This window comes from Gossypium hirsutum, chromosome D02, assembly GCF_007990345.1.
Source record: "Gossypium hirsutum isolate 1008001.06 chromosome D02, Gossypium_hirsutum_v2.1, whole genome shotgun sequence".
NCBI classification, from domain to species: domain Eukaryota; kingdom Viridiplantae; phylum Streptophyta; class Magnoliopsida; order Malvales; family Malvaceae; genus Gossypium; species Gossypium hirsutum.
This window is the reverse complement of record NC_053438.1, coordinates 71,704,542-71,729,807: the sequence shown is the minus strand read 5'-3', so window position 1 is coordinate 71,729,807 and position 25,266 is coordinate 71,704,542. Positions and strand designations below refer to the sequence as shown.

The following is a 25,266-nucleotide window of genomic DNA, read 5'->3' as shown; positions in this document are numbered from 1 at the left end:
GGGTTTGGAGTTCAAACCCTACGAGGCAGGGGCGAAAGTAAGGGCCCTAACCCCGCTTAAAATAGAAAATTATAGCTTTAATCTCTTTAATAGTTATAAAATTTTTAACTTCACCTTTACTACCAACCACGCAGCATACACGTCCCTCTACCATCATGGGAAAGTATGATATTAATTATTGGCAAGAAGTTGCTAGGAAGTTTAGTCGACTGCTCAACGGATAATATTCTAAAAATTTCTTTCAAAAAGAATGAATCCAGTTTAGAAGATTTAAAAGTAATCACACACAGTCCAATCCTTAACTACTAGATGTGCCCATTTTTTTCCCATAGGTCAAAGCAGATTCAATCTCTCATTGTTTGTGTCATGTCAAGGAGAGAGGTGGTGAAACCCCTGAAAATGTTGCCATTGGACTCTAAAATCTTGGGGCTCTATTTTATATTATATTAAACTTTACATCAATGGTCCCTGACCGACAGATTCACAGCAAATTATCATGCAAAGATAATTTTATAAAAAAAATACTATTTATTTAATTGATTGTTCAATAAAACAGTGGAACCAAAAAAAAAGGTTATAATAATCACTTCCTTGTCCCTTTACCTAATACCTCTATAAAACGGGTTACTGAATTGCAAAGCTTTACAAAACAAAATAGCAAAAAAGATAATGAAGACTTTCATTGCTATCCTTTTTTTCTGCTTTCTTCTCCTGGTATAGTTTATATTTTTTCGATCAAAATATTCAATAAAAATCATTTATTTTTTTATTTTTTGGTTTATTAATTATGTTTTTTTTGGACAGTTTGCAAATCTCAACCATGCAAGAAAAGAACCAGGGGAATACTGGAGAAGTGTGATGAAAGATCAACCTATGCCTGAAGCAATCAAAGGGTTATTACATGAAGATGAAACAGGTTCGGGTTCGGGTGCGGAGATGAAAATGAAGCAGTTCGTTAAAGATTTCGACAGCCGGCATAGTCTTATAATATATCATAACAGTCCGGAATCTAAACAAGAAGACACGACACATGCTAAGGATGTTAAACACACGAAGGACCAGAAACAAGATAAACCAGACAGAAAGAACTAGGAAAAACAAAAAAACAAAAACAAAACAAGAGCTTGTGTTAATGGAGGTTTTTTCTTTTGTCTGATGTGTATGCAGCTAGTAGTATTTTTAGAGGTTATATATATACAGTCAGAAATACTAGCTGATATCTATTGGGATTAAAATTTAAACATGGATTATCAACATCGAGCTAGTTTCATTCTTAAAACAAAATTTACAGAAATGGAGGCTTTAGTTGTTAAAAGTACTCTTGAGGCTTAAATGATATTTTGTTTTTTTACTAATAAATAGGTAAATTAATCTCGGCACTTTACTAAACGGAACAACTTGACAGTGACATGTGTACTATTATACAAGTATAAAGAGCCAAATGTGATTTAATAAGCGTCTAGAATGCTGCCATAAACTTGAAAATCCACAATAATTCCTATCCAAGTTTTGGGCTATAAATAGCTACTGTTTTGAATCAATTTGGGTCACCCAAAATATGAGTTTTGGGTCCAATTTAATTATATAATAAAATTAACTTAATCGAGATTAAAATTAAATTATTCCTGATGAAATCAAATTATGGAATAAGAAACAAGGGTTTCAAAAGCAGACCAGATGGCGTGCTCCTTTGGTCACTCATGAATTGAATGATTAAGCATCTTGTGTAACCTGCAATTCAATCTCTACCGCACATGAGCTGATAGATATTGTTCATTGTTAGGCTGTCAGTTCTTTTGCAGAAAAAGAGAATTACAAGACATGTTCCTTAATCTCTTTTGTCCTTGTTGGTGATAAAATTTGTGATTCCTAGTAGCACCCAGCTTTTCATTCTTCAGACAAAAACAATACGAGGTATAAATTCCCTTGCTCCTGCTTTCCTTTTAAATTACGAATTGGAGAATTTACGCATTTACATAATGTGTCACTCAAACTCGGAATTTTTTTATGGGTAAATTAGGAATTTTTTCTATGATCGGAATTATGTTATATATTTTTATGAGAGTTAAAATATAATTTGATTGCTGTATTGGTTTATATTTTTACAGCTTTTAGGCTTATATTAAAATTTTATTATTTTTGAAGAACCAAATTATAATTCTACCATGTATTAAGCTATAATTTTTAAAGGATTTAAAATTAAAAGTTTCAATTTTAGGAGGGTCAAACCTTGACCTCAATTCTCTGACTCTCAACATTGCCATTGAGCTAAGATCAACATCTGCTATTACTCCTTATATTATGCATAAGTTGTAAGTTTAACCTTTATAATTTAATTTGGTCAATTTTAATTTTTGTACTTTTTAAATTTTAAATTTTCAATTTTAACTCAAACGATAGCAGTTAAATTAGTCTAGTTAAATTTTGTTCTTAGTATTGTACTATGCAAAATCTTGTAGATTTATTCCATCTTCTCCAAATTGATCATTCTTAGTCCTTATTCTTTTAGAATTTTGAATTTTTAGTCGTAACGCAAACAACACCCATTAAATCCATTATTTGACTTCTTTGGTGAGTAATTTGTAAAAATAACAAGCTCGCATGGGGGCAAAACCAAAAAAATTTTTTTTGAGGGGTTAGAATTAAGTTGTATATTTTTATGAGTTTAAATGTAATTTCACCATTTTAATAGCCTATATCTTTATGATTTTTTAAAGGACTAAATCAAAATTTTATCATTTTTGGGAGTCAAAGTACAATTTTACCTTATATTAACTTAAAATTTTATAAATTATGAAGGGGTAAAAGTTAAATTTTCTAGCTCCCCCACCAGCCTCGTGGCACCACCCTTGAGCTAATATGACATTTACACATGATAATATGTTTGTCACATAAGATATTGGAAATAACAATAAAAGCTACACTTAATTAAATGCCGAAATTTTAAAATTTAAAAAGGAAAAAGATCGAAAGTTGTACAATTCATACATAGTATAGGGACTAATCATGAAATTTAACCAATTATAAAACATCATTTTCTAACCTATAACACAATCCGTACTATACAAGGTAGACATTGATCATTCATGGTGGGATGATACTAAACAAAACTGGCCATTTATAGTTCATATTATGGTGTTTTTTGTACGAGGTCATTGTCTTTGTGGAATTTTCTTACACTCTTTAGTAGTGGTGGCCATTTTGATCAAGTTGCGGGACAACATAATTGGGTGTCTTTGTATAGTGGTTGCCAGCAAAAAGTGAAAAACGAACTTGTAGGCAAAAAAAAAAAAAATTATCACTCATTTGTGGTGATATCTTAGGGAGAAATTATATTGGACTTTAGGAGTGGATTTTGTTTCGTCTTTCTCTACTAAAAAATAAGTAAATTAGTTATTGTATATTAGGTTAAAAAGCAAATTGGTCTTTTTGTTAAAATTTTTATCTACGTGTAATTATCAGGTTATTCTGTCATCCACGTCATTTTTTAACAATAAAAATGAATGATAGTTTTAACAAAAAAATCAGTTTGCTCTTTGATTTAATGTACAGAGCCTAAGTTGTCTATTTCTTGAGTAAAAAAGGCAAAATGCAATTTAACTCCTAATACAGGGTCATCATAGTACCTTTTTACCACTAAAAGGTTAATATAATTTTTGGTTGTTAAACTTGGCAACTAGATCTATTTTGGCATCTAAACTCGAAAAATAAATCTTTTTGATCCTTGATCTTGAATTTCGTCTAGATTTGATGACGTGACACTTTGAAATTGTACCACAAGCTCACAATATTACCTGAAATTAAAAAAAAAATTAAGTGATGATATGGTATAATATCAAAGTGTCACATTATGAAACATTTACATTTCAAGAACCAAAATAGATTTAGTTGTCAAATTCATATATTAAAATAGAAAAAAAGAATGTACGAATACCAAAGTAAACTTAATTGTCAAATTCAATGACTTAAAATTATATTAACCCAATATTGATGTATGAACACTATTAAGCCTTATAATAAGGTATTCGAAATTAGAAAGTCAAATTCAGATATTAGCCACTATACTTTATGTAAGTTGTGGATATAGTTTTAATACTTTAATTTGATAAATTTTAATCTTATAATTTTTTAAATTGATTAATTTTAGTATTTTTATTTTTTTAATTTTAAAATTTCAATTATGATCCAAACAGTAATAGTTAAATTTGTTTGGTCAAATTTTGCTGTTACTCATATATTACAAGTAAATTACACAAATTCAGGTTTAACAAAAATCTAACAATTAGATTTTAATTTTTGGCATAATATCAGATGTAGCCTTAATATTTACATTATTTGTCAATTTGGCCCTTATTCTTTTTTAGCTAAAATTGGCACTTGACCTTTTAAAAAGAGTCAAATTTGAACATCAACTTTTTGAAAAGAGTTAAAATGATGTTTTTTTTATCGAGAATACTAACTAAAATGTTAAATTTTTAAACAAGACAGCTTGCATGACATTCCACGTGTGCTGCATGCTAAATTTTTTTGAATTTTTATGAACCTTTTTTATATTTTTTAAATTTTAATTTTGATGTATTTTTTTATAATTTTTAATTATTTGTTGACGTGACGTATAAAATAGATGGTGTTATGTTAACATAATGTGCACATGGATTGTCATGCAAGTTGCTATGCAAACAACATTAAAAACTAATGTTTTAGTCAACATTTTCATTAAAAAGATTAGGCAACTCAACCTATTTTTTTTAAGTTTGTAAATACCGTGTAATTTATAACAGATAAAAGTTAAATTTATAGTGATATATAATATTATAATGTAAACATTTAAAAAAACAAGTTGTTTATATATAAAATTATAAATATGATAAATATTTAAAAAAATTAAAAACTAATATCAACAAGATTAGCCATTTACAAATATGAGTAGACCTAATTAATATTTTAAAGGCTTGATGATAAATTTAGTCATTAGCGTTTGCATTTTCTATTAATTTAACCCTTAACCTTTTAAAAAAAAAGTCAACTTACTTTTTTTTTTAAACAGAAATGATGACTAAACATTAATTTTTAATGTTGTTGGCTTGACAATTTGCACGGCAGCCCATATGCACATCATCCTAACATAATATCATTTGTTTTATATTTCACGTGAACATATAATTTAAAAATTATAAAATAAATCACAATTAAAAATAAAAGTATATAAAAAGTTCATAAAACATAATTAAAAAAGGCATAGAGTACACATAGACTGTCATGTAAGTTGTCGTGTTTAAAAATTTAAAATTTTAGTTGGTATTCTCGTTAGAAAAACCATTTCGATTTTTTCAAAAAATTGATGGTAAAATTTAACATATTTTTAAAATATCGAGAATCAAATTTAATTTAAAAGAAAAATAAGAGTCAAATTAATAAAAATATAAATGTTAAAAGTTAAATTTAATATTATACCAATTTTAAACTAATAATTCAAATTTAGCTAAATTTAATTAAACATAAAATAGGTAAATATTATAATTAAATCCTACTCCCCCCCCTCACCCATCACCCACCATTAGCGGTGAAGCAGTTAGTCGCTTGTCACCATTGTATACACAAATTCATATGAAAATTTCATTTTTAGTAAGAAAATTTTCATTTTCGAATACATGTTAGACACATCATTATAAATGGTAATAATGTAGCTAACATGACCAGCGGCGAAGTCAGGAGGGTTGGTAGGGATTCGAATCTCTTAAAATAGAAAATATTTATTTAGGTTATTTATAATTTATAAAATTTTAAATTATTATTAATAAAAGTATAATGTAATTTCTTTTAAAATGATAAAAATTTGATTTAATCTTTTAAAATTCATAAAAATATAAATTATTAAAATAATAAAATTACATTTTTACCAATTTAATTCCGACCCTCCCAACAAAATTTTTCTAACTCCACCACTGAACATAACTAAGTACTGTGTCACATGGATATTGAGATATTCAATTATTTCATTTTTGATGATGTGTATGCTGGATGTATCCATTATACATACATCTAAGTTTTCAGATCATCCTCAATTGTTGGGATATATATTATAGGTCAAATTGTGCTATTAGTCCTTATAATATGCTAAGTTGTGGATTTAATTCTTATACTTCAATTGGGTTGATTTTAATCTTTGTGTTATTTAAAATGGTCAATTTTATTCTCTATATATACTTTTCTTATTTTAAATTTTCGATCATAACCCAAACCGTAGCAGTTAAAATTGTTTGGTTTAATTATGCTATTAGGTCTATACTATGTGTAAAGTAATAGATTTAGTCCTTGTCTTCTAATTTCATCATTTTTAGTTTTTATATTTTTCGAAATTTAAAATTTTAGTTTTGATACAAACGACAATCACTTAATCTATTGACTGTCTTTTTTTGTGTGTGAGTAATACGTGAAAATAACAAATTGACATGGCATTATACATGTGATAATATGTTTGCCATATAAGATTTTGAAAATAACATAACTTGTTGAAGTTAACAATTATTGTTAGATCAAAACTGAAAATTCAAATTTTGGAAAATACAAAGACGAATTCCATAACTTACACGTAGTATAGAGGCTAATAGCGTGTGTGTGTATATAATATATGGGATAAAACAATATTGAGTCACTGAACTTGACAACTCTTCTCACCTTGATCCCTGAGCTTTTTTTATCCACATTAGTCTCTAAACTTGGCAGCTTTTTCAATTTGATCCCTAAACTTGAATCCCACAAAAGTGTGATAAGTTTTAGGAACTAATATGAACAAAAATAAATTCAGGGACCAATTAAAAGAATTATCAAGTTCAGGGACTAAATAACAAGAAAAATAATAAGAAGAAAACGAATCACATGCATCAAAAGAAAGAGTAGAAAGCATTAGGTAGAATATTGCTATAAATTAATAAGTACCTTTGTGAAGGAAAAAAAGTTAATTATACCCTTAAATATAATTAGCCCAAAGTTGGATTTTGTTGACTCATTAATTTCAAACACATGATGTAAAGAATATAGTCATAAAATCAGGTAAATTAAAAAATTATGAAGAATAAAGTAAGTTTCTCACTTTTTTAAAAAAATATTTAACTATTTTGGAAATTTGGTAATAAAAAAAGGAACTCTTCCACAAATTGCTTTCCATTACGTAAATATTTTAGTAATATACATGAAAGATATTATATGGAACCAAATTAGAAGACAAATTAGTGTGTTACTTTTTTTAGAAAATAATGATAAATAATGGGACATGTGGCAAATGAGTTGTTCCTCTCTGTCTTCTTAGTTGTTTGGTCAATTTTTTTTATTAGTCCTTATACTATGAGTAAGTTACAAATTTAGTCCTTATATTTTAATCGGTCACTTTTGATTTTCGTAGTTTTCAAATTTTGAAAAATTTAGCCCTAACCATACAGTTGAGGTTAAATTCTGTCATTTATGAAATGTGAAATGCTATATCAGCTTGTTATTTCTACGTATTGTTATTAATGACTATTGTTTCCGTCGGGATTGAAATTTCGAAATTAAAAAAAAATATAGAGGCTAAAACTGACCAAAATAGGAAATAATGATTGAATCCAGAAGTTACGAGACCAATAAAAGAATTGACCTATTTGGTTCAAGACTGAAATTTTAAATCGAAAACTTAAGTATAGTACAAGGACTAAAAACAGAAATTGACCTATTTGCTTTTGCTGATCAGTCTCCTACAGAAAAACACAGAAGCACAAAAACAACAATTTTGTAGTAGAACCAAAACCTTTTTTTGAAAAAAAGTGTTGGGAAAAGAACTTTGATTCCCATACTGAAAATTTAAAAGGATTTGGTAATGAAAAAGGGATTCGCATGATCCAAAAATATATTAAAAAAACAAATAGAAAATGTTAGAGATAGAGATAGAGATAGAGTTATAGAGAGGTGAAGTGTCAATTTTCGAGAAGAATACATTCTTCTTGAATATATATGATTCTTAAGGGCTAGTCGGTTGATGGAAAATTTTGACAATAATCATATGTTCATTTAGTTTCTTTCTCCTTTTTTCCTTTTTGCCCTTTAATCTTTTATGGTGTCTAAATTCTGGGTTTATTCTTATTCTTATTTTCATATAAATTTTGTTGTTTTGCTCTGACTGTTCAAGTTTAGAAGAAGGGAGCTAAGCTTATTTATCTGTGAGTGTACCCTTCGTTTTTTTTTTCTTAGCTTAAAATTTAAGTGCGAATCTTCACTGTTTTGGGGTTTATTTTTATCTGTTTCTGCATAAATTTTAGGATTTTGATGATCAGTTTGGTTATGTTTCTTAGCTGTTGTTATCTTAGTATAGAGAATAAGAACATAAAAGCATGGAAGATGTTAGATAAAAGCTGCAAAAGGGAAAATTATCGCTTTACAAGTCAATTATTGTTGTTGTTAATGTTTCAACTTTAACGGGGGTAAATGAATTGCATTTCAGATTCAAAAGTTGCTTAGAGAATTTCTTATTTAAGTGATTGAATGACTTGCTTGAGGAATCTGATTGATGAGGATTCTGAAATCAATGCCAAACCGCTCGGTCCTGTATCGTGTATCGATGTGGAGAATGTTGAAAGGTATTATTACATTCTCTTCAGGTTCCTTGACATGTATTAGATCATGTACGGTTACTTAAAATTTTCTTCTTGTAGGCCTAATAAGAAGGTCTTCTCGAATGGAGATTTATATGTTGGTGATTTTAAGGAAGTTCTTCCCCATGGCAAGGGGAAGTATACGTGGTCGAACGGAATGGTTTATGAGGGTGATTGGGAAGCAGGGAAAATGACAGGTAAAGGATTGTTACTTTGGCCATCGGGAGAAAGATACAACGGTGATATCTCGGGGGGTTACCTTCATGGTTTTGGCACGCTTACATCACCTGATGGATCCATGTACGAAGGACAATGGAGGATGAATATACAGCATGGATTTGGAAGAAAGAAGTATTCTAATTCAGATGTTTATGAAGGGGAGTGGAAGGAAGGTGAGCATGAAGGTAATGGTAGATACTTTTGGAACAATGGAAACAAATATACCGGGAATTGGAAACGCGGGAAAATGCATGGTAGAGGTGTTATGGAATGGGTAAATGGTGATAAGTACAATGGTTGTTGGTTAAATGGTTTGAGACACGGGTCGGGAATTTATCAATATGCCGATGGGGGATACTATTTTGGAACATGGACCAGGGGGCTTAAGGATGGTAAAGGAGTTTTCTATCCTGCTGGTAGTAAACGCCCTTCTCTAAAGAAGTTTTGTATCTCTCTGGGATATGATAATGGTCCTAAAAGTGTGTTGTCTCAATGCTCATCATTAAATTTGGAGGGAAGCACAGTCAAGAAACGAAGTGTTAGGCGTAGTGTTTCTGAGAAGATCTCAGTGAGTGGAGTTCTAAGAAGTTCAGGTCGAATATCGCATAAGAGTGCTGAGAGTTCTAGACATTCTGATTCCAGTAGAGAATCTATGCACCATTATTCCTCAGGCACATTCTCCTTTGATTCCGATGGCGGTCAAAGTGAGGTGCAAGAAAGTACTGCAGTAGTTTACGAGAGGGAATACATGCAAGGAGTTATGATCAAAGAAAGAGTCCGAGGTTACACTGAATTACCAAAGAAGGCTGAAAAGAAAACTAAACATCACGCCAAAGAAACCAAAAAGAGTTCGTGTTTTGGCATTTTCAAAGGCAAAAACAGCTATCATTTGATGCTTAATTTGCAACTCGGTATAAGGTAACTAATCAAGATTGAATTTCCTTCCTTTTCTTTAACAACTCAACTATATTTTTACGTGTGTGTGTGTGTGTGTGTGTGTGTGTGTGTATTATCTTTGGATTTATTACATGTTATAACATGATTGATTGAAGTTCACAGGTATACTGTTGGCAAGATAACACCGGTCCCTAAGCGTGAGGTTCGAACTGCTGATTTTGGCCATCGAGCTAGAATTACTATGTTTTTCCCTAGAAGGGGTTCACAGTTTACGCCTCCACACAAATCTGTTGATTTTTGCTGGAAAGATTATTGTCCTATGGTTTTCAGGTATTAAAATCCTATGGACATGTTGCTTTAATGATCTACAATAATGATGGAATAACGATCTTATACTTTTTGCTTCGTTTTTTGTACTACGTTAAGGAACTTGAGGGAGATGTTCAAGCTAGATGCAGCTGAGTACATGATGTCCATTTGTGGTGATGATGGTCTCACAGAGATTTCTTCTCCAGGAAAAAGTGGAAGTATCTTCTATCTATCTCTTGATGATAGATTTGTGATCAAAACATTGAAAAAATCCGAGCTCAAGGTTCGAACCTATATTGATTTTCATGCATGTAACATGTTACTTATTTTTGTTTGTTCATGTTCCTCTATGTTACACAAGTAAATTTTCTTCTGTGTAGGTTTTACTGAAGATGTTGCCTAAATATTATAATCACGTGAAAGAACATGAAAATACTCTCATAACAAAGTTTTTTGGGCTCCACCAGATAACTGTACATGGAAAAAGAAAGGTGTGTGTTATCCGTATGGCTTTGTTTATGTATGTTGCACCGAGCTTATGGTCGATTTTCTGCTACTAGGTGCGGTTTGTGGTTATGGGGAATATGTTTTGCACAGAACTGCGAATTCATCGTCGTTATGATCTAAAGGGATCAACTCACGGAAGATGTACCGATAAAGATAAAATTCACGAAAATACTATATTGAAGGATCTTGATCTATCGTATGAGTTTCAAATGGACAAATCATTGCAGAAATTCTTTTTTCAGTAAGTTCCTCTGTTTCATCCTCCGTGACATGTGCATTGGTACTACAAATTTTCTCATAGCTGATAAACTGAAACCCTGTTATGTTTTGTCATGACTATGACTCCATGTCTACTTGACTTCTAACAAGCAGCGTTTTTTTCTTCGTATTGTAGCCAAATTGCTCTAGACTGCATGAAATCTCAGCATATAATTGATTATAGCCTTCTATTGGGGCTACATTTTAGAGCTCCTGAGCAACTAAATGGCCTGCTAAAACCTCCCATGATGCCTAATATTGAGAGTTCATCGGCAGGTCAAGGTAGATATCGCTATCTGATTTGACCATTTTATGTTAATAATCTGCTCTTACACGCTTAGTTTATGTGATGAAGTGGAATAGGGTGGGAACAGAATAGTTTATTATCTCGAGCTTAGTTTATGTGATGAACTGATTCGACTCATGTTCTGTTTACACCAGGTCCGACTACAGATGGAGAAGTGTTATTCCCTTCAAAAGGCTTGTTGCTTGTGGCCCACGAACCCAGCTCCGTTAGCACTGATCCCGGTCCTCATATTAGAGGAAGACCCTTAAGAGCTTTCTCTCTAGGTGACAAGGAAGTCGATGTTTTGGTTCCCGGTACTGGCAGGTAGTTGCTTTTGTTCTCATTCTTTTTACACAACTGAAATTTTGTTTCGAACCTTATACAAAGAGTATTTGGCCTGATACTTGTTGATTATTTTCGGCTTTACTGATTATCTAGCATACCCTAGTATTCTTATAAGCTTGCATGTTCCTTCGACCGAGCTACGTCAGTCACTAACATAACAAATAGTAAGGGCTACAAAAGAAATGAACCTTCAACACAAAGAAAGGTGTATAGCCTGATTGTATGGTACGGATAGAAGCTGTTGTTGGACTTGTTTTATTCAGTTGGTGACCCCTTTTTTATTCAGGTTACAGGTACAACTAGGAGTGAACATGCCCGCACAAGCTAACCAAAAGCTTTCCCGGGATGAAGCAGATTCAGCTGAAGTTGAACTTTTCGAGGTTTATGATGTGGTTATCTATATGGGAATTATTGACATTTTACAGGAATACAATGCAAAGAAAAAGGCCGAGCATGCATGCAAATCGGTGAAATTTGATCCCTTGTCAATATCTGTTGTTGAACCTGAACTTTATGCTCAACGTTTCATCAATTTCTTAAAGCAGAAAGTTTTCCCGGAACAACCATGAAAAAAAAACAGATATATCTATCTGTTTCTACCATTGCTTCTATATTTTGGCTCACTTTGACAAAATCGATAAGCCAATAACTATCTGTACCTACTGTATTGTTTGCAAGTGATATTGAGATATCTAATAGCTAAGAATTAATCAAGCTTTGGTTCTGCATGCATTTTGTTTCCAATAACTGAGAATTACATCTTGAAATTCTAAAACTTTTGCAGCAAGAAAAGTCTAAAATACAAAAATGGTTGTTGGTTTCTTTGCTTGCATGGCAAGCTAATCTTTTTTAAAGCAAACAGGCTAGTTGGCAAGAGCTCAAGTGTCAAGCTCACTCCTCGGTCCTGATAGACCGTCATCCCAGCTGAGCATCCGTATGTTGTTCAAAGTTTTGCTACCTTCACGTACATGATTCCAACTTTCATCTTCGCTTATAAAAAAAAGTACCTTTTCCCTAAGATTTGATTAACCGAAACCATCAATAGCATAATGGTTTTCAAAGTAATCTGGTCAAAAACTCGCTTAATTGTCACACCTTATCAAGATATCGACAGCTAAATAGGTTGAACTGATTTTATTTTTAAAAATATTTTAGATTTTTATAAATTTTTAATTAACCATTTAATTATTATTGGTCCGACAGCCGCACTGATTGAATCGAAAACCAATATCTAGACACTGAATCTGACATTTTAAGATTGTATCACATCATCAACTGAAAAGTTACATATATATTTTAATTCGGGCTAACTGGTCTTGTATTTCTAGAGCATAAAACAGGAAGTAAGAATAGATCACTTATCGGAAATTGTACTTGCAACAATCATTATGAAGACGTCACTAAATAAATGATATTACTTGTTTCATTAGTGTTGCAATAAAATTCGTCACAAATAATTTATTACTTGTGACGAAACTCTTTATTGTCAGCATATATCGTCACTAAAAAACGTAATTGTTGTTTTAGTGTAATTTCTAAGGGAAAAGAAGTTACTTACAGGGAATAGATGATAGTAATAATCTAATAATCTCCCATTGTCAACATGCTATTCCAACAGATGAGAGAACCAAATCCAAGAATCCAACAAGCTACCGCCGCACTAAACTTACCCTGATTATTCAATAATACAAGCATTAAATTGTAGAAGAAAGAACCCTAAACTCCATTGATGCTAACAAAGAAGAAAATAAAAAACACAAACCTCTAGCCTTGAAGGTGATTCTCCTCTATCAACATCAGCCATATCTATTTGAATCAACTGCAGCAGTTTTAAGAAGACCTTGACAAAACAAAAGCCATGTAAACTAATAGTGTGCTCGGAACTGGATACTCTTAAAAAGTAGAAATATATTAATCGATGACAGCAAAGTCGGTCACATACCAAAAATACGAAAAAAAAATAAGAAAAGCAGACATTTATTTTCATACGGGTTGGTGTGTAGTGAGAAGGCTGTATAGTATAATACAAAGAGGTTGTTTTACCTTAGCCTAGAGTGTTCTTTTTAGTGTCTAATAATGAATTTGAACTGCGATCGGCACATTATGGCTATTGACTGGGAAAGAAAGGTTTCTAAAATCATTGAGGGGTTCCCTGCGAGATATACATACACGATTGGGCAGTGACCTGTGAAAATAACATTAAGGGACAAATAGGGGTGAGTGCTGCTTAAAACCAGACACTGAAAAAGTTAAGTCAATCAAAGAGAATCCTAGTTTCCAAAAATGTACTCTGTGAAGTTTTGATTTTCAAGAAAAGAGAAATGCCGTTGCCAGATTAAGTTTTGGTGGATCCAGGATTATGAATACAACAACAACAAATAGGGTAACTTACACTCGAGTCATTAAATTATTAGTAAGTTTACGTTCTGGTCATTTAATTTCAAGAAGTTACAAAATGACCATTGAACTATTCGAAAGTTTCTATTCAAATCACTGGACTGTTAATTTTTTTAAAAATTAAGATAGGGATTAAATTGAATAAATTTAAAAAGTGCAAGGATTAAAGTGTAAAATTTTCATTTTATGAAAGAGGGACCTAAATTTTATTTTTCTATTTTATACTTTTCTCTTGATGAATTATTAGAGGAGGGCAAAGCCCCAACAACAACACGACTTGAATCCAAGCCACACCTGAAGCGATAAACACCCTAACCATCAAGTTAACACACAAGTTCTATTTATGATTGTTTCATTAAATAAAACTAAGCTGTAGTAGTTTGATTGCGATAATAAATAATATTGTGCTTCAATTATGAATTTTGAAAATATTGCAATTTTTTAAATCTTATCTATATGGTATTGGTATCAAAATAAAATTTTAAATTGAATACTTGATAATTGAAAGGGACTAAAACTAATATTATTCCATTCAACTAAGACAGTGAAGGCCCATCTCAGACCCATCTCTACCCTTATACCATACCCACACCCTTCACCCATGATATTATCATAAAACTTTGAGTTAAATTTAGTTTCACGAATTAACTAATTGAAATTTGAATAAAATTAAAATGTAAAATGGGTTTGTATTTTATAAATTGTTAATAAAAATTTAATTTAATAATTTAAATTTAAATACTACATGTTTATTTAAAAAAAAAACTCATATGCTGCCTATTTAATTTTATTTGTGAAATTTTTAAACACCACTTATATAATATGAAAATATAAAATTATATTTTTGTTTAAATAAATATGATAGTTACATCAAATTTTAAAGACGATATTATTAAGAGAGACAACCATTAACCTTGAACATATTTTAAAAATATGATAAGTAAGTCTCAGACTCACTGAGCTGGGGTCCACTGTATGGAAAAAAAACTCACTGTACCTTTTATCTTTTAATGAAAAGTGGGGATAAGTAAATTGTTAATTTTAATCAAATCTCGTGATTTTTACTCTTTACTTTGAAAAGATTTTTCGCGTTAAATTTTTGTTTATGGTATTGTGGTGGATTTTGTATTGTTTGAAGAAATATTGTGTTATTATATTCATCATAATTGTCAATTTTTGTTTATTGGGAGAAATATTGTGGTGGTTTTATTCAGTACATTTAAGAATAAATTTAAATAAATGTTACTTAAATGTAAATTTAATTTCTATATTTACATCTTTTTTTTCATATATTGCAAGAAGTTTAAGTATAATCACTAGCATATAATCAAGGTAATGCAACATACATACGTACATACATACATACAGAGGAGTTAATGCATCAGTTACATTGTTTTTCCTGCTCAGTTGATCATACTGGGCACCGGAAGTTACATTCTTACATTCTTAAAAGACAAAAAAAACATGAATGATGCATATAAAACCAAGACCCAATATGATATACATTTCACTTCACATGGGAATCAAAGCCCTCATCTTCGAGACTTCTATGCAATTTCACCATATCCAACCTTGACCAAAAGAAGCGAAAAACAAATTAAAGACACATATGTATATATGTATGTATGTACGTACGTACCTTTGTATGTATATACAGCAAAAACAATAGATATACCCACTGAACATTCGTGCATGAAATGGCAAACCTACTTTTTTTTTCTCATACATACATATATGTGAAGGTTTACTTCATTCATGTGTGCTAAGGCAATATGGGTAGATGATGTTCAAATTTTCTTATCTCCTTGTAGGCTACTAAAAATAAAATTACTATTTTATCCTTCACAATAAAAAAAACAATAAAATATTGGATGTAATAATTAAGTATATTAAAGAAAACTCGAGTGTAAATCCTAAATATTCGAGAGGATATAAGAAAAATAGTAGTCTACTTATAAAAGAGAATTTATGCCAATTGAATCTTAACTCAATTGATACGAGCATTGTTGCCAGTACAAAAAGACATGGTTTCAAATGCACTGAAATGCAATATTTTTCTATTTAATGGTTAAGAAAAGACTACAAAAGCTTATAATGAAATTGTTAAAAAAATATATTATTAATTAATTACTATACATTGAAAAGAGATTTTATCATTAATTAATTAGTAAAGACCATAGATTTTTCATTTATGTGTAGGAACAATTTGTCATCAAACATGGAAAGAAGAGACATGGTCAACACAAAAAGAGGCATCAAATTAAAAACTAAGTCAATGGCATCTCTGTTTTTTTTATCTTTGTTTGTTAGCATCTTTGACAAGTGTGTCAAAATGATTCCATGCACACAAAAAAGACACCTTAAAAACTACTCCCATTTTTTAACCCCACAAGCCATTGCCTGAAACTAAACAACGACAACTCATGACTGGTCGGAGGAAGTGTTTGGCTGACGGGAATGAAGCCTGGTCCGAGATCATATAAGGCTATATATATACACATATCCAGAAACTTTCCCGGAAAATTTAAATAAATCCAAGAAAATTTCATGGAAATTATATATAAAAGATCAACCTATATGACCTCGGGCCAAACAACATTCCCATCAACCGTTTCTCCTTTTACATAGTTTTTTTCCTTCAACTTTGCCTTAAAAATGAAAATGTTTGAGGGGAATGAAGCCTGGTCCGATGATACCTTTTACTTTGATCACACTTTACAATCTCAAAGCTGTCGCATCGAGCCAGCCAACATTCCTCTCAAAGACAACCCATTTCCATCAACATTCTTGCTTTAACGATAAACAAGCTCAGAGATTATTTCTGAGAAAAAAAAATGAGGCAAAAGAGATTAAAGAAAAAAACACAAAGAACATGTTTTGTTTCTCTCCTTGAAAGAAAAAAAACCCTAGCATACTTGGATTTATAGAGAGAAATGAGGTTAAGAACATGTCCTTTGGTCACATCTCTCTCACACTTATCGTATAGCGCGTATCTACACGCTCTTCTTAAAGGCTTATAAGATGTTACATGTTAAAAATTTTAATAATTACAAGGATTATGATTCTATCGGGTCGGGTTGGGTTAGATTCAGGTTAAATTTTATCAAAATTTTAGACCCGTTTATTAGTATAATGAAGCTTTAATTAAAATGTTAATATTAATGGTTTAAAAACTATAATGTTTTAATTTGTAAAAACACTTGTAAAAATAATTTAATTTGTAAAACGAATGATCTTTTAATAAGATTCACTAATGATATATGAATTTATAATACTATTAATACATCAAATACAAACTCATATATATTAAAGTTTATATTTAATAATATATTGATAGCGTATAAAATATATTAAATATATATTAAATATAAAAAATATATCTTATTGATTATTTGAGCTGTATTTTGAAATGGGGGAGGGTCGGCCTGGTTTCAAAAAAATTTCAAGTTTAAGTCCGTTTTTTGGACCATCTAAAAAACCGTTTTATTATTTAAAAATTAATAAAATACTAAAATTATAAATTTTTTAGTTGTTATTTTATACATTTTTATAACTAAATTTTAATTTGAAGGTATTTTTTATTATTTAAATTAAATTCAAGTCGCTCCGAAACGAAAATTCTTATCTAAATTCAATCTAAACCAGATCCGAATTAGATAAGTTACCCGACTTTTGAATAGGTTTAAGTGTGGTTAATATATAGTAAATAATAAGAGTGTGTAGGTGGAGGTGTTAGGTCAGTGACAAGATGGAGCAGTAAAAAAACCCTAAACATTTAGTCATTTAGGATCTTTGAATGCTTGATGTTACGAAAAGAAACAAACAAAAATTAGTGTATAAATTATTTAATATTCAAATCTTTATTTTATGTTTGGAGCATTGAGATTCTTAAAACTTTGCATTCCACTTTCCAATGTAGAACTATATCACATGATTAGTTTGCCCCTTAAATCATTCTTTAAATTTATTTTAAATTATTTTGTATTTACCATTTTTTCAATTTTCACGACTAATTTTTTCCGGATTTATTATTGCTTTTTTTAGTAACGTTGTCATTAAAGTTTAAATTTGAGTTCTTTTTAAGTGCAACGCATTTTACTATTACACGATACTTACTTTTAGGGATGAAGCCATAAATTTTGTTAGAGAACCGAAATTGAAATATAAAATTTTAATTTCGTATTTTTGAAGGGACCAAATAGAAATCCTTTTATTTTTTTATTTTGGTAGAAAAAGACAACATTGAGCGAGTACGTCAAAACCAATCAAACTCGTGTAAAGGTATCAGTAACGGACAACAGAACTCCTCGTACTGAATTCAGGGGATCCTCAAACAACATCGAATTTAATGGACCATTATTCACATACTTGGCCATTCGATCAACAACCACATTTTGAGCTCTTAGTATATGACGAATTCTTATCTTCTAACCTTGTTTTAACAAACTATTGATTAATCGTAACTCAACTACACTACTATTAGCAGCATCACCCGCCAGCAGAGACTCTACTAGAAGCGCATTATCACATTCTAGCTCTAACTATCTGTAACCCTTTTAGGGATGAAGCATGGTTCGTGCTTCAATTCGAAAGATTAAATATTAACTTTGAGTTTTTTGATTTATTTTGAAAGGTTATTATATATATTTTTTCATTTATAAAAAAACCAAAAAGAAATTCTCTATTTTGAGAATTTAAAGCTCTACTTGCCCTTTTAAATTCCCCACCACCTACTCCTATTCCTTAAAAAAAGATATATACATACATAAATATCATCCACTATATTTTGTAATTTTACAATCAAATTTATGTTTAATTATTTTTTAAAAAAATTGATTATTTAACCCAAAAAAAATTGATTGAAAATATTATGGGCATGCATTTGTCATTTTATGATGCAAGTTACCGTTTGATAGTGTGGGGACAGTGGTAGGATAGGCTCCTTGTGATCCTCAACATACCAAAGTATTTCCATTCAAGAAACGACAACAATGTTCAATCACCTTTTAAAAAATTTAATTTTTAACAAGGGTTTGTAAATAATGCGGATTGAGTTTTAGCTCAATTAGCATCGATATTTTTGTTAGTGCAAGAGGACGTGGGTTTGAGTTCGTTGAAGCGCATTATCCTTTTTATTTAAGGGTTGGGGAGGGGTTATGGATAGTCCTAACTATTATATATAAAAAAAACATATATCATAGGAACCAGGGCGAAGCTGGAAAATTTTTTTGAGGGGGGCAAAATGTAATTTCATCTTTACTAATTTAAAATTTTAAAATTTCTAAATGACTTAAATAGACAATTTTTCATTCTAGGGGACCGGACTATTACTAGCCCCCCGGATACGCTACTAATAAGAACTTATAATGAGATTATGTTACAAACCAAAACAATGCGATGGTAAAATTATATATTAAATCTCATAAAAATATATAAAATAATCCCTTTAGAAAAAACCTTTAGCTCCATCCTAAAGAACTGGATAAACGGTGAAACTGATTAGATCAATAATTCGATAAATTATTACTTTTTATCTTATATTTTATTAATGTACAGTAATTTATTTTATTTTAAATTATATATTATTAATTTAACGATCGATTTTTGATTTAGGGTGAGTTTGGATAGGCGGTGCATTTACCTGCGGTTAGTGTAAAAATAGCGGTGGCGGTGAGATTAGATACTGTAGCGTGAGACAAAAAGTAAGCTAAACGTACCGCACCGCACCCAATCGTCCATCCAAAACCACCCTTAATCGATTTTTAATATAAATTAAACAAGAATGGATCCGGTGGTGCATAATAATTATAATAAAAGAATGGAATTTCAGTTTCCCAAGTAAAGGAGTAATGAAAGAGAAAGCGGAGCAATTTACTTTCATTGCTTTCATCATTACCTTATTATTGGAGGTTCAATTTTTTGAAATAAAATGAAAACAAGAAGTAGATAATGGTACTTTTTTATTAGTCCCATGACTTTCCTGACTTTTCTATCTCTACATTCATTTCTTCTGTGTACGGTTCTCTCCTCAAAGTTGCCAACCAGAGTAATTTTAATTTTCCCTTTTTCTTTTTCCTAAAAACAATGGCGAAATTGAATTTCTTAACCTCGCTGCAATTTATCGTCTAGTCGCGGCGTAGAAATTTTTTTTTTTGAGAATGTTGAAATTAAATTTTATATTTTTACGATTGTAAAATTACAATTTGGTTATTTTAATGGTCTATATCTTTATAATTTTTAAATAATTAAATTAAATTTTTATCGTATTTAAATGCATAGAAATACCTAAATTAAATTTTTATAATTTTAGAAAGTCATTGAATTTACGAATTTTTAAAACAGGTTGAGTATTTTTCTCTAACAATTTCACGAGTGTTTAAAGAGATAACGAATTTATAAGGTGAGAATGTTAATTGTTGAATTTAATCCCTTTTAACTTTTATTTAAATGAAATAATTATATAAATTTTAATTTAAATAGTTTTAATACAAAAGAAAATTAGCTTTATTTCCCTTTTTTTTTTAGTTTTATCTCAACCCCATCACATAACTCTTGGCTTCGTTTCCAGGTGAGAGCACATCGTTAGATGGGTGAACATGCGTACCATGCACAACGATGTATGGTCTAGCTCGAACTCATTCTATAAGACATGAATTTGAATCAGATCGTACGCCTATAATTTTTTAAATCTTTAAAAAGATTCAAGAAATAAATTCTCCACCAAAAATAATATCGAACTTGTTGAAGGATTTACTTACTACGAATGAACGACACTTTGTAAATCTCGATAAAATAAAAATAATAAATATAATTTAATAGGTGATAAATTTAATTGCTATTTTGAATATGCTGAATGAAAAAAAAAATTAAAATTTAAAAATACTCAAAAAATTAAGAAAAAAATATAGAAGGATGTTTAAGTTGCATGGAAGGGGACGAGTTGTCAGCGTAAGCAATGGAAGAGGGAAAGAAATAGCCCGAGTAACGAGGAACCGAATTTAATCGCCGACGTCGACGCTTCAAACTATTTCAAATCTCACCCTCCCCCACGCTTTCTCCATTGCGCGTGATCAACAATTTTTCATTTTCTTTATTTCAGATAAAAATAAAGTTAATTTTAATAAAATTGTTTAATTGTACGGTTAAATTGCTACAAATATTTTCGAATTATTTTTTAGATTTTACAATAATCTATAAAGTTTAAAATGTTTTAATTAAATCCTTAATTAGTATCATATTAATTAAATCATTCTGATAATATCGAACTTGATGTGAAGTATATTTACAGCATGTATATCTAATTATAAACATAAGCATATATAGTTTAAATCTCACGTGTTAAAAAGAAAAAACGGATAGTATTAATAAATTTAAGAGAGCAATTTATTTTTTAATGCATTTAATCCAAGATATCTACATGGTAGGGATAAACGTGTTTACAACATGATATACATGTTCTAAATATGCTTTACGTTAGGTTTAAGGGGGCATTTAACAAGTAAGCTAATGATTAGGTTGATAGAAGAACATGATTGATACGATATTGATATTTCAAGTATTTAGTTGAAATATTTTGCAGTTAAACCAATTTAAAGTATAAATCATAATTTGAGGACGAGTAGTGGAAATAATCTTCATATATATATTAGGGAAGTGAAAAAATTTGAAAAATCGAAAATCAATCCTAAGAGTGATGTTTGGGCAATTTTCAAAATACAAGTTAAAAATTTGTGGTTACTAGAATCAAAATAAATCTTATTTTTTATTTAATTTATAAATCATTTTAATTTGTTATTATTTCAAAATAAACATTTTATGTAAAATAGCAAAAATAACTTCAATTTTATATATAATATATTTTTCAATAAATACAAAAATTATTTATTATGTTTCATATACATGAAAAATACTTTATTAAGAAATATTTATTAAAATTACTTTGAAATTTTACCGATTAACATTTAAAAATTATAAAAAATCATTTTTCAAAAAATTTTAAAAAACTTAAATTAAATTGAACTACTATAAACTATTTGAAAAGTCCATAATCAATTTTTTTACCCAAAAAAATATTTTTGTTATTTATACAAATATATAATTTTCCGAAAATAAAATTGGGGGAGAGCGCGTGGAGAAATGGATGGAAAGAAATTAATACGCTGAAAGGCCCAAGTCGAAGAAAAAACAAGTCAAATAAGAAAGAGGTTTTGTCTTTTTAAAAAAAATTCTCTTTGGTGTGGGAAAGTAGAAATGACGTATGCATGCAAGAGATGGACGGCTGAGATTCGCCCACATCGTACATTTAAGAAGACCTAACCTTCTTACAGCCTTCCACGTGCTTGTAATAAATGCACCTTCCTACGTACAGTCACTGTTGTTCTTTCTTTTTTTTCAAATAAAAAAAGTTTAAATTTCCATTTTGTTTTCTGAGTGTGGACCACCACAAAGGAGGGGACAAGACCACGTTGGTGTCCTGAGAAGCTGACTAAGGGACACGTGGTGTTACGACATTCGATTCATGTTCCAGTACATGGGTCCCACTGGGTCCCACGTTTCCACTAGGCTTTGGCGGGGGAGGGGGGCAATTATGCGTTAATGATGAAAGATGTGAGAGAAAAAAATGAAAAAATATTATATATGTGGGTGTCAGTCAGATTTGACAGTGTCACCAGATGGTCAGATTAGACGAGTGTGTTTGAATTGAACCGCTGAGTTGACTCAATTCTCACGGTAATAGGTATATTGCATTATTATTATTATTAAGGTTAATTCCATCTCACGTGTCTAAATTAAGATTTGAATTTAAATTGTTTGTTAACTTTTAAAACATTTTTATTTAATTTTTTTAAAAATATCAGTGCTATAATTATTGTGGTGAATCTTGAGATTAAATTTTGGGTACATAATTAAAATTTCTAAAAATTTTAAGAGTTGGATGATAATTTTTTCAAAAAAAAGTTTAACTATTTTTTAAAAAAGGTTTGTGAAATTAATGAGAATTTTGAAAAAAAATTAGAAGAAATCAATTAAAATTTTAAGAAAAAATAAAAAGCATTATGAAATATTTTAAAAATTTGAGGGTCAAATTAAAATTTTCAACAAAATCAAAGGAAAAAGAAAAAATTTCAAATATTTTGGGGGGCTAAGGTACCCCTTGCCCTCGGTCTTTCTGTCAGTCTTTTTATTAATATGGATATTAAATGTCAACTTAAATCTAGCATGAAATATATTTAAAATACATGGATTAAATTGTAAATATGTTTTGTACCTACCACGTGAACTATTTGGATCCAATGTGCTAAAAAGATAAATAGCCCTCCTAAATATTAATACGCATTCTCCTCTTTAACCCCTTCATATCCAAATTGTTTCTACAGTAGGTACACACTTGTTTACAAAAGAAAAAAAAACCATAAAATACACGTGGACTGCCATGCAAGTTTTCATGTTTAACAATTTGAATCTTTTTAAAATGTCGATGATCAAAATTGACTAATTTTAAAAGGTTGAGGACCAGAATAACAACCGCATTGAAAAAATGAAAAAGGTTAAGGGTTAAATTTTTCAATAATTATAATTTATGTTGGGGGGTATGGGATATTAAAAGCAGGGGTCCTACTCCATTTAATGAATCTCTATCTCTTTTGTTTATAAATATTCCAATCTATTTCTTGTTTTAAAAATGAATTTTCAATCTTAAATTGCTTGGTACAATTCCTACTATTATTAATATTTCATCTATTGTTATATACACTCTTCAATGACTTCCACAATTCATCATGAAAATAGATGTGATTTTGTCTATCACAACTTAACCAAAAATATAAAATAAAATTCTTTTCAGTCCTTTTGTAGTGAATTCTAAGCTTTTTCTTCAATAAATACATACATGTATATATACAATTGCAGGTTTTGGTACCTAACTAGAATTTTTAAAAATTTTAGGAGTGTAATGAGATTTTTTTTAAAAAAAATTGGAGGTTAAATTAATTTTTTTATGAACTTTTTTATATTATCGAGAATTTCAAAAAAAAATAGAAGAGTTCAATTAAAATCTTCAAAGAAATTAAAAGATTTAATGAAAATTTTAAAAATATTGAAGGGACCTAATTAAATATTTCAACAAATTTCAAGAGATTTTTTTAAAAAATTTTGGGAGGAATCAAGAGTAGCCTTGACAACTTGAAATGGCGAGACATTCTTTAAGGTATAGTTAAATACCCCAAAAAGAGTACTCCTTCTGTTAAACTAAAATAGTGAGTTACAAGTGGATTGAATAATCTTAATTCGATTGGCATGGACATTACTGCTAATGCAAGAAGACATGCGTTCGAGGGGATGGACTATGGGCAGTTCTAGGCATTATATAAAAAAGAAAAGATAAAATAATGTTCAAAAAAATGAGTTAAAATATTTCATTACTGCTATGTTAAATACTAATTATATATACTTATAGTAAAATATAAAAAAAAACTCTACAAGCAAAATTAAATTAAGTATACTTCAATTATATTAAAAAAATAATTAAAAACATGAAAATTTATTAAATCTTGTAGATTTTTTTAATTACTATCAAATCTTTCTATTATCGGGATTGGATTATATTAATCATTCTATTAAATGAATTAATTTAACCCTTATATTATTAAAAAATCAAATAAGATCAATTTTCATCAAAATTAATTTTTATTGTTTAAAAAATATCTTTTACAGTTTAAAGAGTTAAATTATAAATGAAAATAATATTTTTTTAAATAATAAATATCCATTTAAAAACCAATTTAATACCATTTTTATAATAAATGGATTTGACATGTAGTTTTACCTACACGTTAGGGTTAGGGTTTTAGCAAATCCATGTATTAGGGTATAGGGCTTAAAAGCGCCATTGACAATGCTGGATTGGGCCATCATTAGTCTACTTCCAACAAAGTCAGAGACAGTGACTTTCAGTCATTAGAATTTCATGTCATGTCCTTTTATATCATTATATTATGGATAAATTATAATTTCATCCTTCAACTTTAAAAAGTTATAAAATTGTTATTAAATTATTTAAAAAATTCTATTTAAATTATTAAACTATTTAAATTATTTTATTAAAGTCACTGGACTTTTAAACTTTTTTTTTATAAAAAAAGTCCGACTAACAAGCTTTAAGCGACAATTCGACGATCAATACGGTGGGTCAATATCCATCGATAAGTAGAACAATATATTTTAAACCCAAATTATTCTGACTATCAGTGTCGAAGATCAGAGAAGAAATCTGTCTGGATTTTGATTCATAAATTCGTGATATTCAAAGCTGTTTAATGTCAAAGAAATAAGTTGTCAAAGAGAAAAAGGGAAAGAAAGCTTTCGATTAGTGCAGGTAATGCGAAAATAGAAAACTATATAGTAGCGATTTTAAACAGGCTAGCG

The 25,266-nt window shown here is 29.6% G+C and overlaps 2 protein-coding genes and 2 long non-coding RNA genes across 5 annotated transcripts; 2 read left to right on the top strand and 2 right to left on the bottom strand.

Moving 5' to 3' along the window:
- The first annotated feature begins 567 nt into the window (after positions 1-567).
- On the top strand, positions 568-1,318 carry LOC107908141 (organ-specific protein P4). The gene is made up of 2 exons (XM_016835396.2): positions 568-714; positions 805-1,318. Exons 1-2 carry the CDS (start codon positions 670-672, stop codon positions 1,090-1,092), a joined length of 333 nt encoding a protein of 110 aa, XP_016690885.1. The 5' UTR covers positions 568-669; the 3' UTR covers positions 1,093-1,318.
- A 6,454-nt stretch (positions 1,319-7,772) lies between these two features.
- Positions 7,773-12,159, top strand: LOC107908585 (phosphatidylinositol 4-phosphate 5-kinase 8). Its single transcript, XM_016835801.2, has 10 exons — positions 7,773-8,192; positions 8,474-8,609; positions 8,685-9,761; positions 9,903-10,070; positions 10,167-10,332; positions 10,430-10,540; positions 10,610-10,797; positions 10,951-11,096; positions 11,256-11,424; positions 11,732-12,159. The coding sequence occupies exons 2-10, from the start codon at positions 8,515-8,517 to the stop codon at positions 12,012-12,014; spliced, it is 2,403 nt and encodes an 800-aa protein (XP_016691290.1). The 5' UTR covers positions 7,773-8,192; positions 8,474-8,514; the 3' UTR covers positions 12,015-12,159.
- On the bottom strand, positions 12,152-13,808 carry LOC107908587 (uncharacterized). Of its 2 annotated transcripts, XR_001687080.2 has the most exons (4): positions 13,489-13,808; positions 13,208-13,285; positions 13,004-13,116; positions 12,152-12,459 (listed from the first exon to the last, which is right to left on the bottom strand). It is a non-coding gene; the product is annotated as an uncharacterized lncRNA (long non-coding RNA). The 2 variants fall into 2 exon arrangements; XR_001687079.2 differs by lacking the exon at positions 13,489-13,808 and having other exon boundaries at positions 13,208-13,461.
- A 1,280-nt stretch (positions 13,809-15,088) lies between these two features.
- Positions 15,089-16,740, bottom strand: LOC107908588 (uncharacterized). The gene is made up of 2 exons (XR_001687081.2): positions 16,539-16,740; positions 15,089-15,413 (listed from the first exon to the last, which is right to left on the bottom strand). It is a non-coding gene; the product is annotated as an uncharacterized lncRNA (long non-coding RNA).
- Positions 16,741-25,266: the final 8,526 nt, after the last annotated feature.